Source organism: Phytophthora sojae (assembly GCF_000149755.1).
Source record: "Phytophthora sojae unplaced genomic scaffold PHYSOscaffold_8, whole genome shotgun sequence".
Taxonomy (NCBI): Eukaryota; Oomycota; class Peronosporomycetes; order Peronosporales; family Peronosporaceae; genus Phytophthora; species Phytophthora sojae.
The window spans coordinates 1528439-1546956 of NW_009258122.1; the positions used below are offsets into that span (position 1 = coordinate 1528439).

General features: G+C 53.9%; 5 protein-coding genes across 5 annotated transcripts; 3 read left to right on the top strand and 2 right to left on the bottom strand.

Annotated features, from left to right (window-relative positions):
- Window positions 1–2172: 2172 nt before the first annotated feature.
- PHYSODRAFT_520183 (hypothetical protein) lies at window positions 2173–4633 on the top strand (the record flags this gene model as incomplete). Its single annotated transcript, XM_009535280.1, has 2 exons — window positions 2173–4513; window positions 4587–4633. 2 exons carry the CDS (start codon window positions 2173–2175, stop codon window positions 4631–4633), a joined length of 2388 nt encoding a protein of 795 aa, XP_009533575.1.
- A 155-nt stretch (window positions 4634–4788) lies between these two features.
- Window positions 4789–5307, bottom strand: PHYSODRAFT_520087 (hypothetical protein; the record flags this gene model as incomplete). The annotated part of the gene is made up of 1 exon (XM_009535281.1): window positions 4789–5307. The coding sequence occupies one exon, from the start codon at window positions 5305–5307 to the stop codon at window positions 4789–4791; it is 519 nt and encodes a 172-aa protein (XP_009533576.1).
- A 129-nt stretch (window positions 5308–5436) lies between these two features.
- Window positions 5437–10785, bottom strand: PHYSODRAFT_520436 (hypothetical protein; the record flags this gene model as incomplete). The annotated part of the gene is made up of 3 exons (XM_009535282.1): window positions 5437–6428; window positions 9835–9865; window positions 10396–10785. The coding sequence occupies 3 exons, from the start codon at window positions 10783–10785 to the stop codon at window positions 5437–5439; spliced, it is 1413 nt and encodes a 470-aa protein (XP_009533577.1).
- A 3408-nt stretch (window positions 10786–14193) lies between these two features.
- PHYSODRAFT_337605 (hypothetical protein) lies at window positions 14194–15600 on the top strand (the record flags this gene model as incomplete). The annotated part of the gene is made up of 3 exons (XM_009535283.1): window positions 14194–14512; window positions 14572–15097; window positions 15123–15600. The coding sequence occupies 3 exons, from the start codon at window positions 14194–14196 to the stop codon at window positions 15598–15600; spliced, it is 1323 nt and encodes a 440-aa protein (XP_009533578.1).
- Window positions 15601–17784: 2184 nt separating this feature from the next.
- Window positions 17785–18500, top strand: PHYSODRAFT_337607 (hypothetical protein; the record flags this gene model as incomplete). The annotated part of the gene is made up of 2 exons (XM_009535284.1): window positions 17785–18047; window positions 18122–18500. Coding segments are annotated over 2 exons (642 nt in total), but the record flags the coding sequence as incomplete, so codon positions are not given.
- Between the last annotated feature and the right edge of the window lie 18 nt (window positions 18501–18518).

Consider the following 18518-nt stretch of genomic DNA (forward strand, 5'->3'; position numbering starts at 1 on the left):
TGTTGACGAGGTCTTTGCGTTCGATCGCACGGTTTCTCGCTTGATGGAGGTTCGTACTAAACTGCTGCTCTCGACTATGTTTGAGTAAATCCTAATAGTCACTTGTGGTTGGTTGTCCAGATGGGAAGTGAAGCTTACCTGGAAGCACACAGCGAGCGCCAGGATGAGCTGCGTGGTCAATCTCGGATCCACTTGTTCCTGTCGCCAACCTCTGCCAACGGGTCGGAGGTAGATGAGGAAGAGGACGAAGATTACGAGGAGCCCCGAGCCGCTAGTGGCGGAAAGTAGGCCGACCACGAGCGAAGCAGCGTTCCACGCACGCTGATCCCTGTACACAGAGCGACTTAACAAGGCAAATGGTGCACCAAAGCTATTTTAGTGCGACCAAGTTCAAGATAATATCAAACCACTGTCATCAAACTAAGAATGTGCGATTATTGTTTTTTACTACAGTACAGTAGTTGGTTGGCTGCCCGTGTGTGTATGCTGCAATTGCTGTTTATACTAGTAGCCACAATGACGACGGTCAGCAGCTCAGCGTTTAGTTGCTTCTCTTGAGAATTCTTTCCTTCTTGCCCTTTCTTGCTGCTGTCACCACAGCGCCGTCGTCCACCACGTGAACAGGTTCCTCAACGAGAATCCTCTTGTCGCCTTGCAAGCCTTCTCCGTGCCTAATCACACCGGTAGGATGTTTTTTCTTCGGTCCGAGTGCGCACGATGGAGTTGCCGCCAGAAGCACCGCCACACTAAGAATGACTGCGATGGAACCGATCTTCATCTTGAGCTGGTGCTTGAGAGAGGTTTCTGGAAAGGCAAGAGGCGAACGCTGGGTCGATTCGGCTTGAAATGCGATTTCTGCAGATCAAGGGAAATTGGAGAATGGATGAGAGGGAGAGCGACTACCGCCCGGGGCCGAGCGCGAGTCCGTTGCCGTTCGTTTCCAAGGCACGCGGTAGGCTCGCTGAGTAGCATTCCATTAGCGATGTATAAACTCGTACAGAGGTGGCCGTTTCTTGCCTGTCCGAGTTGAGCACGACATGGGTGCGCTGGGTTCTGTTGGGTTCGAATTCGAGAGCGTTTTACGAGATCTCTCTTCTCCAGACAAAAAGAGAGCTAGCTCATTCCTTTAACAAACCAAAAGTGTGATTTATTCGTACGGTTATCTACGTACATTTGGATTTGGGGAATGGTTGACTTTTCCTTCGGCCTGGTTGAAGGGGTTCAAGGTCCTTCTCACATGGCGTCTCTCCTGTTTCCAACACACCCAATACGCACTCAAGGCACACAGGAAACTCCTTTCGGTCCCTGCTAGCCGGGTCGGTAAGTTTGTTGTTTATGTGTGGAACGATTGGCTGGCTCGGGATTCCCGAGTCTGGAAACTTGAACAACACATTCAGGCTGTGCACTTTTCGGCTTAATAGCAATGCCGACCACAAACAGCTGCAATATGCGTTGCATTTGAAGTACAGACTATACCAACAAAACATCGCGGAAGTTTTGTTACAGCTTACTGTGTTTCCCCAAGTTCCTGATTTCGCAGTGTAAATTGAGACCCCTTGTGGGTGAGGTCACCGCACTGCATACCCCCCCTACACACACGATGTTTGAGGCTTCACGGCTCACGAGTCTTCGTCTTCTAACCGAGAATCCCACCCACCCGCAATGGGTGCATTTGAATCTGCAGGCAATTACTGCTGGGCTCCAAGAAGCTAACCGCCATGCTGCTTTCTCCGATGCCCGTTGGTAACGAACGAGCTACGATAGTTCATACCAGCCTGCCCTCCCTTCTGCTTCGCTAGATCCAGCGTCTATTACTTCACCTCCCTGATTCAAGCAAAAAACTCAAGATGAAGATTGGTGCTTTCGGAGTGTTCATCAGCGCAGTGGTGCTTCTGGCGGCGACTCCGTCTGATGCCGTTGTCATTAGCAGCGGTGGGTTGCGCGGGGTTACCGGACCACGGACTGCCGGTAACCTTATAGTGCCTATTAGTAAGTAGCCGGCGATCACGAGCGTGGCAGCAGCACTTGACAAACGATCTTCATTTCAACCACCACTTCAACTTGCCTTTACGTGGTCCACCCCACCAACTCCACTTCTTTGTCCTCCACACCAATGTACCCATCTCTCCCCTCTTCCACCTTCATTGCAGAAAACCATCCTGTTCAAGGACCATGAGCAGCTCCAGCTACCCGACGGATCCGTCGCCCATGCTGCCGCAGTCGGCGCTGACGCAGGCGGCGGCGGCTGCAGCAGCGGCGATGCCCTTCGGCCTGGGCGGGGGCGACTCGCCCGACGCGTCGGGCTTCCCTGTGCAGCTGCCGCTGTCGCCCAACCTCATGCGCAACCTGGGCGACCGGTCGTACGACAAGCGCAAGGGCGCGGCCATGGAGCTGGAGAACCTCATCAAGCAGCTGCAGGAGAACGCGGCCTCCATCGAGTTCCACCAGCAGCACCAGCTGCAGCTGATCCACGCGCAGGACTCGCCCAGTTCGAGACTCAACTCGGACGTGGGCGCGTCGGGCACCGAGAGCGAGCGCAGCGTGGACACGGGCGCGCCCCTCGGGGCCGCCTCCAACCCGAGCCGCCAGCGCATCCCGGCCATCATCGAGCTGCTGGGCAACGACTTCGCCTGCTCGTCCAACGCCAACCACCGCAAGGGCGGGCTCATCGGGCTGGCGGCCACGGCCATCGGCCTCATGCACGACGCGCACCTGTACCTGGACAAGCTGCTGCCGCCCGTGCTGCACTGCTTCGACGACCCGGAGAGTCGCGTGCGCTACTACGCGTGCGAGTCGCTGTACAACATCGCCAAGGTGGCGCGGGGCCATATTTTGCAGTACTTTAACCAGATCTTCGACGGACTGTGCAAGCTCTTCGCGGATGTGGACGTGGACGTGAAGAACGGAGCCAACCTGCTGGACAGACTGGTGAAGGACATTGTCACCGAGAGCGAGTACTTCGACGTGGACATGTTTATCCCCTTGCTGCACAAGTACATTAGGATGACCAACCCGTACATCCGCCAACTGCTCGTCGGCTGGATCACGGTGCTAGACTCGGTGCCCGACATTGACATGCTGGACTGGCTGCCCGAGTTCCTGGACGGACTGTTTAACATGCTGAGTGACGGCAATCGAGAGATCCGGCAGGCTGCGGACAGCGCGCTGGCGGAGTTCCTGAGGGAGATCAAGCAGACGGACGACGTGGAGTTCGGACGCATGGTGGACATTCTCGTGGGACAGTGCAACAGCAAGGAGAGGTTCAACAGGCTGACGGCGGTGAGCTGGGTGCAGGAGTTCGTGAACCTCGGACGCGAGAAGCTCGTGGAGTTCTACGCTGACCTGCTGGCGGCCATCATGCACTGCATCTCGGACGCTGAGCACGAGATTCGGCAGGTGGCGGAGCGCGCGAACGACGACTTGTTGCAGCTCGTCAAGTCGACGACGGAGGACGTGGAGTTGCTGCCACTCATGCAGAAGCTCACGTCCGAGCTGAGTAGCGACCACGTGCCAACGCGGATGGCTGCGCTGCGGTGGATCTCGATGCTGCTGGAGAAGTACCCGAACCAACTGTCGGCGCATATTGGTCAGCTGCTGCCGGCCTTGCTTCGGACTCTGTCGGACATCTCGGACAGCGTGGTGCTGCTGGATCTTGAAGTGCTCGCGCGCATCTCGCTCAACAAAGTCGAGTTCGAGAAGGTGCTGAACTCGATTCTTCTGCTGTTCGCTCAAGACCGACGCTTACTGGAGATGCGAGGAAGCATGATCGTGCGTAAATTGTGCGTGCTCTTGGACTCGAAGAGCATCTACCTCATTTTTGCCAAGGTTCTGGGGACCGAAGCTGTCTATCTGGATAGTCAAGCCGACAGTGAGTTCGCTGCCGTTATGGTGCAGACCCTCAACCTGATTTTGCTAACCGCTAACGAGCTGGAGCACCTCCGCGACATTTTGCGCCGCAGCTTCCAGCCACGCGCGTCTGAAGACGACGTTCAAGTGTTCACGGCGCTCTTCCGTTCGTGGTGTCATAACCCAATCGCGGCTTTCAGTCTCTGTCTGCTCGCCCAGTCCTACTCGTTATCGGCAGCGCTTATCAGCAAGTTCGCGGACATCGATGCGTCCGTGGGGTTCCTCATGCAGATCGACAAGCTCGTCCAGCTGCTGGAGTCACCGATCTTCATTCACATGCGGCTACAGCTTCTCGAGATCCAGGAGGACTACCACACAGATTTGGTCAAAAGCCTGTATGGATTGCTGATGCTGTTGCCACAGAGCGCCGCGTTCCGTGTGCTACGGGATCGCCTTGCGAGCGTGACGAGTATGGCCACGGCCATTGGCCGTATAGACTTGAATGGCGACTCACGGCGGGCTCGCAAGACCGGAGAAGCGCCATCCAGCACGTCAAGCAACGACGATCCGGCGTCCTCAACATCAGGTGTTCCACGTATCGATGCCGATGCGCTGCTTGCTCACTTTGATGCGGTTCAAACGAAACACACAGAGCTGCGAAGAAAAGGTATGGCCACCTATGGTGCATCCCAACCGGTAAATCGTCACTAACTTTGCTCTCATGGTGTCTGCTGCTGTAGGAATGTACGAGAAATCACTCGCAAAGGAGCAGAACGGCGGCAACTAAATCGCCAAGACGACAGCACTGAAACACCGTAGGAAGATACTCGTAAACGACAGAGCAATATGAATGCAAGAGTTTGAAAGTGATGAGGAGGGTATGGTATTGTTAAATTGTGTTCAATGCTGGTCCTAGCTAGGGGTGCTTTACCGTTAGGCTGATCACTCCTTCACCCGAGTTCTACTTCTGGTCTCGGTCTTGACCTCAGCTTTGTCGGTCTTCTTGCCGCGCCAAAGTGCAAGTCGACCAGACGAGTTGCCACCTGCGATCAACTCGAGATGAGGGTGGAACGCGTTGATGGAGTGCACTGACGCAAAGTTGTCGCTCTTGAGCTCGCGCACTGGACGGCGGCGGCCAGCGCGGAAGATCTGGATCCTTCGTGGCTGCTCCATGCATCCGATGACGAACTGGTTTGGCCGCTTGGGGTCCCACGCCGCGTGCAGCTTCGTGAGCCATCGACCCGTCAAATTGTTGTGTCGGACGCGGACCGAGTCAGGCAGCGTGACCGCAGACTTGTCCGAGGGTTTACGTTCCGTAAGACTCGATGTGTCGAACATGTCGATGTAAGAATCCTGGCCCACCGTCACCAGCCAAGCGCCATCACGAGGAGAGAAGTACGCGCAGTTGATACTGCGGTGGTGCGGCAATGTGACCAGCGGCGTGTTCTTCGTCTTCGACATCTTGCGCGCGTCCCACAAACACACGGTGCGGTCCAGCGAGGCAGTCGCAATGCAGCTGTAGACAGACAACACAACCACCAAATAGAGTTAGTTAACTGTAGAATCATGAGCAATCTCCATAGCGAAAACTTACAAGTCGAGGCTCGGGTGTTGGGACACAGTGTTGATCTTCTTCTCGTGCAGTTCATACACGGATGTTTGCACCTTTCGCGCGCGGCGGTCAATCAGTCGAACCGTTCCGTCGTCGCAGCTCGCGTAATAGCACTGCGCAGTGCCCGCAGCAACGAGCGACGAGATCCCTGCATTGTCACTGGTATCGTACACGACCGACGACTCGGCCGCTCGGAGGTCGAACTCGCGTACAGTTCCGTCGAAACTGCTCGATACCAGCTTTGACGAGTCAGGGAAGATGAGCTGACTCACGGGGGTGTAGTGCGGTCTGTAGATCGCCAGCGGGGCCGCCAAGCTCTCCTGCTTCATACTCGACTCGTTCGGAGGCGTCCAGAGTGCCACGTGACCCATTTTGTCTCCACAGGCCACGACCACGCGGTCCGCCCGAGGCAGGAAGGCAACAGAGTAGATCCTCTCCTGCACGGCCTTGGTGATGTCGTCATCTGCCAGAGTATACTCCACTCCGTCGTCGTCGTCCAAGATGGTGTCTTCCTCCAGCTCCTCGTCCTCTTCCAGGTCCGCCGTGATGCCTCCCAGGAACGCCTTGCTCTCTCCATCCACCGCGTCCATCACGTGCAGATGGCTGCCTCTTGGCTGCCGATGAGCTGGCAGCTTGTCCCCCATCTCATACAGGTCGATACGCTCAATGGGCTCCACCTCAACCTTCTTGCCCTCCAGACGTCTCGACTTGCGAACTGGTTGGGCCAAGAGCTCGGCTCTTCTGGCAGCCTGGAGGGCCCTCTTAATGGCCAGCTGCTGCTTCTTCTTCTCCTGAGCGGGATCGTCGCCTACAGCCGTCCTGGCGGCGATTTTGGCCGTGGAGACCCCCATCTGCTGCATGAAGGCCAAGTTGCGCTGGATATTCTCGCGACGCTTGCGTTCGTACTCGGTGAGGCCCGAGTCCTGCTCTTCACTGTCTTCATCATCATCTTCTTCTTCTCCTTCTCCATCTTCTTCTTTATCGTCCTCTTCTTCTTCTTTAACTTTAATGTCACTTTGAATTTCTTGTTTTTCTTGCTTCGGTTCCTGAATTTTCGGTTCCAGTTTGACGGTCACTGCGCTGGAGCGAAGGGACCGACGCAGTGACGCGACCGGGGGAGGGGACAGCGGCGGGTTCCGGGAGGACGAGCGCAGAGAGCGGAGACGCTGCGGGGGCGCCACGGCCTCGGCCAACGCGCTGGAGCGAGTGCGGCGCATGGAGAGGAACGACACGTCGGCGATAAGTGAGCTCTTGACTTGACTGAGCTGTTGGCGCCAACGGTTACCGAGTTCGTAAATTACCCGCCGGAAGTTAAAATATGGTGGTTAGGAGGTTGTCTCAAACAGAGGTTGTGTGGGGAGGAGCTGCTGTTAAGTATGCCGTTACGTAGGTTCGTACTTTTTGCTGCGATTGATTGGAAACACAAGACAGCAAAGCTTACCATCTGAACTTCACTTCACTTCACTCTCATCGCACAAGTGCAATGTATCAAGTGGATTTATTTTGCTTTTGCGTTGCCACGCCATAGCGAGATACGCCCGCACATGCTGCCGCTCGCGATGAGGTCCAAATACGGGTGGAAAATGTTGACGGGGTGCGATACAGTCAAGTTGGCGCTTGTGAGCTCACGAGAGGGCCGGTGGGCACTGAAGATCTTGATACTCGAAGGGGAGCCAACGCACCCAATCACGAACCGATCCGTCTTCTTGGGGTCCCAGGCGGCGTGCATATACGTCGCGTCTTGCTCGGAGAAACCTTTGTGGTAAGCTCGGGCTGGAGTCGGAATCGGGATCGGCAGTGGATCGGACTGCTTGTGGTTCGTGAGGACCGACGTGTCGAACATGTTCAGGTGCGACTCGTGGTTTGTCACCGTCACGAGCCAGTTGCCATCACGTGGGGAGAAGTGGGCGCAGTCAACGCTGGTTGCGTGCGGGATCGTCGCGAGCGGTACGCTCATGTGCGAAGAGATTCTGCGCTTATCCCAGAGACACACAGTGTGGTCGCCCGATGCAGTTACCAAACAGCTACACACACATAAAACACTGAGGTTAGCTAGAGCACTACTCCCCAAAAAATACAGATACTGCACAGTACAACTTACTAGTCGAGGCTGGGATGCTGGTCCAGCGTGTTGATTCTTCTTTCGTGCAGCTCGTAGCTCAACCCATGCAGACTTCCAGCGCGACGATCGATGAGGCGCATTGTGCCGTTAATACAACCAGCGTAGTAGAACTGCGGGTTGCTCGACGCAATTAGTGACGAAATTCCAGTGTCGTCCTTAATATCGCATAAGAGCGATGACTTTGTAGTGTGCAGATCAAGTTCACGGACAGTGCCTTCAACACTGCTGGAAATCAACGTTGACGAGTTGGGGAAGATCAACTCGCTGACGGGAAACGCGTGCGGTCGGCAGAACACCGTGGATGAAAGTGCATTCTCACTTTCCGAGGGCGAACAAAGCGATACGTGTCCAACTTTGTCCCCACACGCAACGAGGATACGGTCGGCTCGCGGGAGGAAAGCCATTGAGGTCATCCGAAACGGCAACGCCTTGATCATATCGTCTGTTGCCAGCGAATATTCCACCTCGGCATCGATCGAGTTCATCTCCAAACCACTCGGCTTCTTGGGGTTGCTGGCCATTTCTTTCAAAAATGCTTGCCCATCGTCATCAATAACATCCATATAGTGAACTTTGCTCCTGTTACGCTCATGCTCTCTCATTGACAGCAACTGCAGCGAGTAGTCGAACGCACTGGGGTGACCAAGAACCACTTTTCCTGGGGACGTTCGCCGCGATTTGCGTACTGGTCGGTTCGAAAGCTCTCTCTTGCGAGCTGCCATCAGCTCTCGCTTGGCTGCAAGTTCTCGTCTTTTTGCTTCCTTCCCAGCTTCGTCACCAATTGACGTACGAGCGGCAAGCTTGGCGATAGACACACCGACCTGCTGCATGAACGCCTGGTTGCGCAAGATATTTGCGCGGCGTTGGCGTTCAAAGTCGGGCATCTCCATTTGTTGCGAGTCTGCAGGTGGATCCTTGCAAGACTGGGTCTTAGATTCTACGAGCGGTTGCGCTTGAGCCTCCAGGAGCGCGTCATCTCCTCCCAGCTCGTGCGTTGACGCTTTCACCTTCGTAACACTAGGACCCTCCGAGGACTTCATATCCCCTGCTTCCGTGCTGCTGTCACTCATCAAGCCAACCACCTCGCCTTGGTCTTCATCACTGCTGTGGTTCTTCTCCTGAAGTCGCATACTGGCTAACTTCCGCGAGTTTCGCTGGCGAAGCCGCCTACTGCGAGCATTGTCCGCAAATCTCCGCAATGATTGCAGCTGAGCTCTCCTTGCCGCACGCCTGTTCGTTTCCTCCATCTCCCGTTCCTCCGTCGCCCTTTGTATTCTGCGCGACTTCCGCACTGGCTGGTCCTCTTTAACGGCAAGCTGGGTAGCTCGCACAGCTCGTCTCTCTTCTGTTTTCTGTCGTTTAACTTCCTCCGCTGCCTCCTTTGTAGCTTCATCGCAGATGGCTGTGCGAACGGCGAGCTTCGCGCTGGAGAAGCCGACCTGCTCTAGATACGCCTGGTTGCGTAAGATATTGGCACGGCGTCTACGCTCATACTCCGTCGTCTCCTCCTCCTCTTCATGTTCGTAGCCGTCAGAAACAGAATGCATTGTGCACTTTTCTTCTTCGCTGGGAAATGGCTGGCGATAAATTACCGTAAATTCGGAAATATTCGTACTTAGGGAGGACAGTTGCTGGGAAAACAGGACACTTGACTGAATAAGTCAAAAGACTGATAGCTGATAACAACGCAGCATTTGAACAAGGTTTTTGAAGTTGCTGAAGTTGATTTCGTTACTGTCCAGCACATTGTTTTATTTATTTATTTTTCTTTTGCGTTGCCACGCCATAGCGAGATACGCCCACTGGCGCCGCCGCTCGCGATGACGTCCACGTACGGGTGGAAAACGTTGACGAAGGTCTTCCCCGTGAAAGTGGCGCTTCTCAGTTCGCGAGCGGGTCGATGCGCTCTAAATATTTTTATCCGTGGCGGCGCCCCCACACACCCGATTATAAAGCGGTTCCTCCGCTTGGGATCCCAGGCTACGCGCGTGTATCCTGTATCGTAGAACGGGAAACCTTTGTGATAAATGCGAATCGGACTTGGAAGCGGAATTGGCAACGGATCGGACTCGTTGCGCTTCGTGAGGATTGACGTGTCGATCATGTTGATGTGCGAATCTTCACCCGTCACGGAGACCAGCCAGTTACCATCATGCGGAGAGAAGTGTGCACAGTCGACGATGGTTGCGTGGGGGATCGTGGTCAGCGGTATGCTCATGTGCGACGAGAGTCTGCGCGTATCCCACAAGCACACGGTGCGATCGCTCGATGCAGTTGCAATGCAGCTGTGCACACAAAATTAACACGGGTTAGCTGACTGCACGGCACCAAGTTCACAACGCAGTACGTACTAGGTGAGAGTTGGATGTCGGTCCAGCGAGTTGATGCTTCCTTCATGCAGCTCATAACGCTGCATACCCCGCGCGCGACGATCGACTAGCCGCATTTTGCCGTCAGAACACCCGGCGTAGAAGGCTTGTGGGCTCGATGTAATAAGCGACGAGATTCCAGCTTCAGCATTGATATCACATACTAATAAGGATTCTGCGGTGTGTAGATCAAACTCGCGGACAATGCCATGAAAGCTGCTAGAAAGCATCGTCGACAAGTCGGGAAAGACAATTTGGCTCACAGTAAACCCGTGTGGCCGGCATAGCGCTGCAGGCGACGGCGTGTTGCTACCAGTCGTGTCGTTGACTCTTTCAGAGGGTGACCAAAACCCGATGTGGCCCTCTTTGTCCCCACACGCTAGGAAAATACGGTCTGCACGCGGAAGGAAAGCCATAGAGGTAGTGCGAAATGGCACGACCTTGACAGCATCATTTTTTGCCAAAGAATACTCCACCTCATCATCGACTGAATCAATCTCGAACGCGCTCGGTATCTTGGAGGAGCTAGCCACATTTTTCAAGAATGTTTTACCATCATTATCCACGGCATCCATGAGGTGAACGGCGCTGTTGCCTTTCGTTCTCATCGAAAGTAATTCCAACGAGTAGTTCAATGCTGGCTGGTGGCCGAGAATGGCCTCTTCCCCCGCTTGGCGCCGCGATTTGCGTACTGGCTGGCTCGAAAGCTTTGCCCTTTGAGCGGCTTTCAACGCCCGCTTAGCTGCAAGCTCCTGTCTCCTGGCCTCCTTTCCAGCCTCGTCGCCGATTGATGTATGAGCAGCAAGCTTGGTAATAGACACACCAACCTGCTGCATGAACGCCTGATTGCGCAAAACGTTTTCGCGGCGTTTGCGTTCAACGTCTGCCAATTCCCCCAACGCCGAGTTATTTTTTGTATCATCGAGAATGTCACGTTTGCTTGCTTGATTCGCGCTGCTGCTGTGAGACTCACCGTTCTGAAGTGCACTGCCGGTCCAGGGCTGTTTAGTTTCAGCTTGATTTGCCTCAGCTCGTGGTTTGTTATCGGGCGAGTCCACGTCTTGCGGTTCTGCGGGTTGATCATTGAAGGGCTGCGCCTTCGGTTCCACCAGCGGCTCGGTAGGCGGCTCAGTCGATGGCGCATGTTCTTCAGGACGGGAGTCACCCTCCTCCGACCCGTGCGTGGGCTCGTCCATCTCGTCTTCCTCCGTACCGCTCTCATCGGAAGCCTCCTCCATTTCCTCTTCTTCTGTACTTTCGCCGTCCTCCTCCTCCGTACTGTCACCTTCATAACTGCTCAGCTCACTTTCGCTCTCCTCATGATAAAAAAATCTTTTTGATGCCACGTTCGTTTTCTGGCGATGATAACTCCGCGTGGGTTGCCGCGCCACATTCATTACTTCCGTCGCTCTTCGTACTCGCTTGGACTTTCGCAGTGGTTGCGGCGGCTGCTCGGCAGCTCGATGGGTTTGTCTCTCTGTAGTATTCGGTCGCTTTGTCGTCGATTTTGTAGCCTCAGTGCCGATGGCCGTGCGAACGGCAAGCTTGGCAGCAGAGAAGCCAAGTTGTTGCATCCACGCTTGGTTGCGCAGAATATTAGTGCGGCGTTTGCGCTCGTACTCCGTCATCTCCTCGTCATCGCCATCGTCATCGTCATTGTTATCGCCATCGCCATGTTCGTGTTCAGGTTTATCTTCAACTGGTTCAGGGTGCTCTTGCTGTCTTTGTGGCTTGCTCTCTTGGGTATCTGGAGCTTGAGACGGTTCCGTTTCTTGGGTTTCACTCTGTTCTCGCGTCTTGTCCGCGAGCTGCTGGTTATTTTCGCTCTGGTGCCTTTCGGGCTGCTGCTCGTTCGGCTCGAGACTCGTGCGCTGTTTCAACCTCAGCCGCTTCTTCTTGGACGTGCGACAGCGACGTCTTTTACGCGGCTCGAAGTCCTCGTCCGCGCCGTCAAAATGCATTGCGCACTTCTTCTTCTTTGCTGGAAAATGGCTGGCGATAAAATACCGTAATTTCGGAAACTAATCGTACTTAGTGAAGACATCTGCTGAGAAAACACTTGCCATCGGACTGACACTTGGACAGCTTTCCCGAACCGACTGATTGAAAGACTACGAAGCATCTGAACAAGGTTTTTGAAGCTGACCTTGTTACTGCGGTATGGCAGTGTTTGGAAAAAATGAATTGGCGGCGATTGGCAGACGCAATCAACACTGCAGTTCCTACTGCAGTCGTTACTCATGCTGCAATCGGCTACTGCAGTATCGGTCGTGCTGCAATCGTGAATTGCAATAAGGTTTTGCCACCCGAGCTGGGGCTTCTAAGCAAATGCTCGGGTTAAAAATGGCTTTAATATAGCTAATTTGGGAGAGGCCAACGGAGAGATCATCGAGGATAAGCTTGCCGTTTGCCGAATAACAGAAATTCTTCATTTTGGAATCGTCACTCTAGACAGCAGCATGCGTTGAGCAGGCAATACTAGATTGCAGTAAGTGTTGCGGTCGCAGTTAAAATTGCAATCGTTGGCGTCTCTGCAATTGAGAATTGGTATTGCGGCGCCGTCCGCAGTAGAGCATTGCAAGAAAAAAAATTGTACGGCGGATAGAGCAAGAGATTTTTTCCAAACACTGCGGTATGCATCACATTGTTTTTGCTGCGGCGTTTATCGGAGGAGTGTTGACACTCAAAAGCTTTCGAAGTTTTCATTCAGGTGGCGAAGGTGAAAGTTTTCACAACTGTGCTGCGTGGACTCTGCGCGTTACCGCGTCCTTCGCATACATAAAAATTTCTGAATGCATTTTATTAAACATACGCACAACGTAGACAGACCGAGCAAACCTTCGGTTATTCAAACATTATTAGTAACAAGACAGAAAAATATGACGAGGTAAAAAATATACGGATTCAATGGCAGTTTTCACACAACTTCTCTGTTTGCATGAGGTTGAACAACTACATGACATATATTCGATACTGTAGATACTACGTGTGAAGTAAGTGTAATTAGCTCTAGACTACACCTATTGTTTCCAGATCGAAAGCTGCGGCCCATATACTAGTATATATATTTTATAAATTGATACACCAGAGGTCAGATATAAACATTTTCCTTCACGGTCGGGTATAACGGCTGGCAGAAATGAATCGCTATCATATATCCAGATCACCATGCAGCTGACCAAGACCTTTTTCTTGTATTTATAAAACCACAAGGGAAAAAATCGACATTTTCAGCATATCGCAGGGGTGGAGGATCTCGCGTCTTTAGTGACGCCGTATTTGCTATGGGCAGAGATTTCTAATCGCATCAGCTGCTTGATATGCTCCCGCTAACAAACGACTTCAAAATTAACTTTGACTTCGAAGTTGAATCAACTGAAGTAGTTTTTAGACAACGCCTTTTAGACAGCTAAGGCCATGTATCAAAATACGGTGTGCTCGATAATTTACACCAATAGTTTATCGACGATAAACAATTGGTGGAAGTCAAACATTTTTTAAATTTACACTTTAAAAGTGTTATTAGTCTTGTGCAGATTTATTGCATCCGTATCGCAGAAAAAATCGCACCATACTGTAAAAATTGCAGACTTGCGAAAACGTGAGATGGATTCTGCGGTATCAAGGCACAATTTGATTGGCTAAAAATTTATTGAAGTGCCATACATAGGTACAGATGTAATGGGCCTACTTTGGCTCACTACTTTAGCTTACACGTGTGCGCACGTGTGTGAAGAAGCGTAGCTCAGTTTAAACTAGAGTTAATTATACTCGGGCCTCCGAGTATTGATTAATCTAAATAAACGATCCAACTAATGTTTTGGGTTAAAATGAGAACTGCTATTTTTGTTTTATGCTTTCTGATTTCCTATAAATGCAATATTCTAAGTTAGGAATCTGCCAACGGCTGGTTGGCAGAATTCCAATGCTATGCATATCGCTCATTGGCTAAGAGATGCTGCTTTCAGCCAATAGGAATCCTAAGTCTCTATGGACCACCCGTCGTGGTGATCGTAAATGTATGTAGCCTTTGGTGTGTCTACACCAAGGTCGAGAAAGTCTTTCGAACCTCTAACAGACTCGACGTCTGTTAGAGTTACAAGTGACTGTAGCCACTGTGCGTGTAACCCTGTTACACCATCCCCCTCAAGGTTAGACGCGCCGAATCACGGCACGTCAATCAGGAAATTGACCACTCATCAATTCTTCACGTTGGGAGAAAGAAAACTCAAGCTCATTCCGCAATGAGCTCGCCGAAGAAGACCGCCGCTGCAGCAGAGGGGAAGACCTCCGACGGGGCAGAGACTCTCTCTGGCCCCGAGTACTTCGAGCGTCATGAAGCAAAGCGTGACGCTCTTGCTGCTAAGGCTGCGGCGGGGACAACCCAGCCGGAGATTGTCCTCGAAGGTTCCTCTGTAGTCAACGACGCCGTTGACTACGGGGACGGTGACGTGGAGATGGAAGAGGGCGAGTCCTCTTCAAGCAAGCGCAAGGATTCTATCGACAGCGATACGGCATGCGGGTCGAGACGCCCTCGTGAAGGAGACGACTCGGACGCTTCGAGTTCGAAACGTTCGCGCGGCGAGAGCGACACTCCACTCTCTATGCTGCTGGGGCTTTAGGCTCCCCGTGTGAAGTGGCGACTTCAAGCTCTCCGCGCGCTGCTCAGGCAGCGCGCGATCCGTGGATGCCGTCTGCATCAGAGATCGCAGACCGTGTGGGCAACACCGTGCCTTCAAATGAAATCCCGCTGTACGTATGCAGCGGCATCCACGATGATGCTGTGGCGGAGGAGCAGCACTTTGATCCGTTAACGAATCAAAGGCGCGATTATTACATCGGGCTCTTCCACGAGCTCCGGTACTTCTCCAGCAAGAAGACCTCTTCTCGCAGCAAAGTGCCTGAGTGGCAGGCACTTTGTCAAAGTTGGAATGCTTTTGTTGAGAACTTCAACAAGAAACCGGCTGCTTACCGCGAGCGGGTTAAGCATGCCCGTGAACGCTTTGAGACATTCTCGACGCGCGGGAGGCTGGAGCAGCTCCACGGATCCTCTGTGGACGCTGGTATTCCATGCGCTGTGCCCGAAGGCCAACAGTGCACGTTGTGTCTTCCGGGTGCGGCGCGCTTGAGCGACCGCGACCTAAACGGGTACACGACGATTCGTAACTGCGAGTCTCAAGGATCTCCGTACCAAGTTCCTGGCACGCGAGGAACGCGACGATCGTGGGACTTCGGGCACTGCAGGTGACTACAGTGCTCGCACTACCTTCGCGCCGGTAGTGCGTGGTGAGCTTCGTACGCCCTCACCATTTCCGGAACGGCCTGCCGCAGGACTTCCCGCGGCTCCCATGTATCTTGGTGAAGCGGAAACCCTCTCCAACGAATACGATAACGAATCGGATGCCGGTTCGTTTTCGGGATACTATGGTTCACAATACGCTCAACAATCCAGCGTGTTGAGCCGTGGGCGTCGCGGATCGGAGGCGGCGGTGGTGGGAACATGCCCCGGGTATGGTCAACCTGGGGTTGACCTTGGCCGGCCGACTCTCGAGGAGCGGGTCGCTGCAGTGGAGCAGCATCAGAGCCGCGAGTTCGCCGCTCTGAAGCAGGAGATTGCGATCCTGAGGGCTCAAGTCGCTCAGGGTTCGTAGACCACGTCGGACATCTCCGTCGACGTTGAGGGTCGCGTCGCGCGTTTGACCCAGCGCGTTCACCGCTGGAGCTGAATCGAGCTTCCGCTTCGGGCCAGCCGAGCTAGGTGGATCGTGCCGCCGGTATGGCTAGAGCCGCCCGACGTAAAATGTCGGAAGGAGGCGCATGCTAGATGGAATGTCTAGCGTATAAGCGTTGCCATAACACTGTGAACGGCCCGATGAAGCGCGGAGCGAGCTTGCTCGCCCCGAAGTCGGAAACGGCATGTTTAGGCAGGTTTTGTGTAGCTAACAAGACCAATGAACCCTTCTTGAATTAATTTGTGTTGCCCCTGCCAACGTTGCCTACGTTCAGTTTCTGTCGGTCGACAGAAGCTGCAATAGCGTCTTGGAAAAACTGAATGACGGCTTGTCTGTGCTGCACGAAGTTGATTGCGTCCGAGCTGAACGCGTTCAGCTCGTTTCTATCAGTAGGCCCGGCATCTGCGTTCGTCATCGCGGTGTCTGTGCCCTGCACAGACCCGTTCTTCTTCTTCTTCTTGCTCTTGTCGGCGTCTGCGCCCTGCACAGACGCGTGCTTCGTGTTCTTCTTGCGCGTAGTCGCGGCTAACACTGTGCAAGTGTCAGCGGCATTCTGCGGCTGCTGCGTTGCAGTCGTAGATCCTCCCCCACTTAAGGAAGGATCCACCGTTCCGAGTAGACTCGGGAGGCGTGGGTGCCTTATGGTATTCACGTAGAACGGCGTATGCCCGGTCGAGGCATGCACTGAGTTGTTGATGGCGAACTCCGCACTCGCTCCAGTGTTGGAACGAGTGTCTTAAGCACGTCTACGAGGACGTGGTTCACGCGCTCGGTCTGCCCGTCCGTCTGCGGATGGTCCGTAGTCGACATCGAAAGTTGACTCCCAAGAAGTGTAAACACTTCTTGCCGCGTGCTGTGAAGTGTGGAGAAGTGCTGAATAAGAATTGTTCTCCGAGAAAGGCGGCAGGACCGATCGACTGGAAGTATGGGAGATCAGCGATCGAGAGATAGGCAGCGAGGATTTACGGATCAGAGGGAGTACTTAAGTGGTCCGATGACGCCGGCGCGTAAGGCAGGACATGTGGCAACCCGGATTGTGGATGATCGTGCTCGAACCGTGGCGACCCATGCCCCTATCGACGACAGATCTCGCAGATCTAGGACGGCCGAGGGCGGAAGGTGATGGGTCGGCTGCGCACGGCAACCGGCACAAGAGTTGATCGCCGATCGCCGATCGAGATCGATCGTGGATCAGGAGTCGATCGCCGATCGGGGCCGATCGTGGATCGGGGGTCGACCACGATGGGATGCACATGGAGGACGAAGGCAGGACAAGAGTCCAGTAGTTGTTTAGTTGTAGGATGGTAGATGAGATGGTAGCGGTAGAGAGACACCAGCTAAACATAAATGAGAAGCGAATTTGCGCGGTAGAACGCAAGTGGCCTAGAAACGTGGGGAGGAAGCACATATTGGCCTCGACCAGCGTACGTCGTGGGGGTTCTGATTGGCCCCACGCGTGATCCAAGGCTGCCGAGTCCCTGCGATTCCTTCTCAAAAAGAAAATTTGCACCAAAGACCACAAGTCCCCTCAAGTCACCAAGTCCCAGGAACTACATTGGCCTCGGCAAGCGTTGACACTTCGGGTAGTGAACTAGCGGTACGGTTAAGACTGGATTAATACATTGGCCAGCTTGACCTGCTCTAGTGATCTTTCTCTCGTGCGCAAGTCCTCGATCGACTGGATAGTACTTGGCCGGCGATCGTTTTTCCTCTCGATCAATCTCGACCCCGCTATAGGAAGCGGCAAGCAACTGAAAGGAAGGAACACACCCGGAAAGGCAACTACAGGCCTTGGATCAACTCCAGGCCGACCGATCGCAGCGAAGAACCCTCGATCGGAGCGTATACTCGGACGCAGAGCGAAGACTACCGCGCTGCTCCACAAACTATCCCCGCGTCACGCCAAGACATTCGATCTTCACCAAGTGCGGCATCTTCGGAGCCCCGAGAGAGCAGATCCAGCCCGCCGACGGGTACACAAGGCGAGAACAAGTTCAGCCGATCACGGATCGTTGGGGGACCCCTCCGTTGGTCGGTGTCTGGGCGCTGGTGGGAAGCTTGATCAGGCCTCAACCAGATTTTGTCCGATCCCGCTACACCACAATGGTGCGCGTGCCCGGATCTCTTGGGGACTCCGGATTTCACCGTGAGTCCGTAGAATATGTGCAAGTGAAGAAAGAACCAGGGGAAGAGGCGTCGTCGGATATCGGATCGACGAAGACGCTGCTGAACAAAACGAGATCCGCGGATCGACAGAGTGATCGGAGGACTTCTGTCGACGGAGTCGAGGGCGATCTGGAGACAGATCTAGAAGACAAACCTCAACATCCTCCCCAGGTCCCTTCGGGGACCCCAGTGGATCTTGTGTGAACCGAGATTCACTAATAAAATAAACTAAGGCGGGATCGGACCGATACGCGTTCGCTGACTCACCGATCAGGCTCGATCCGGACTACCTGGACGCGATCGTGGACAAGGCCCAGATGGTGCGGAAGAAGCTGAGAGCGTCAGGCCTGGACGACAAAGATCCCAGACCGTCGGCGCTCGACTGGTCCGAGGCTGACCTGGATCGACAGTGTCACTTGAAGGAACTGCCAGACTTCTTACGTCACGATCCTGTCATGGTGATCGTGCGGCCAGAGCAGATCGACGACCCGAAGGGCCCGATCTCAGCCCCCCGAGTGACGGACAACAAGCTGATGGCGGTGAAGAACCTGCTCAGGCTGTTGAAGGAAGCCGGCTTCGTAGCTGGCGCTTTTGATACAAACGACCTTTTTGATCAAGATCTCGATGCGATCCAGACGGCGATCGAGACATTGGTCGACAAGTTGAGACCT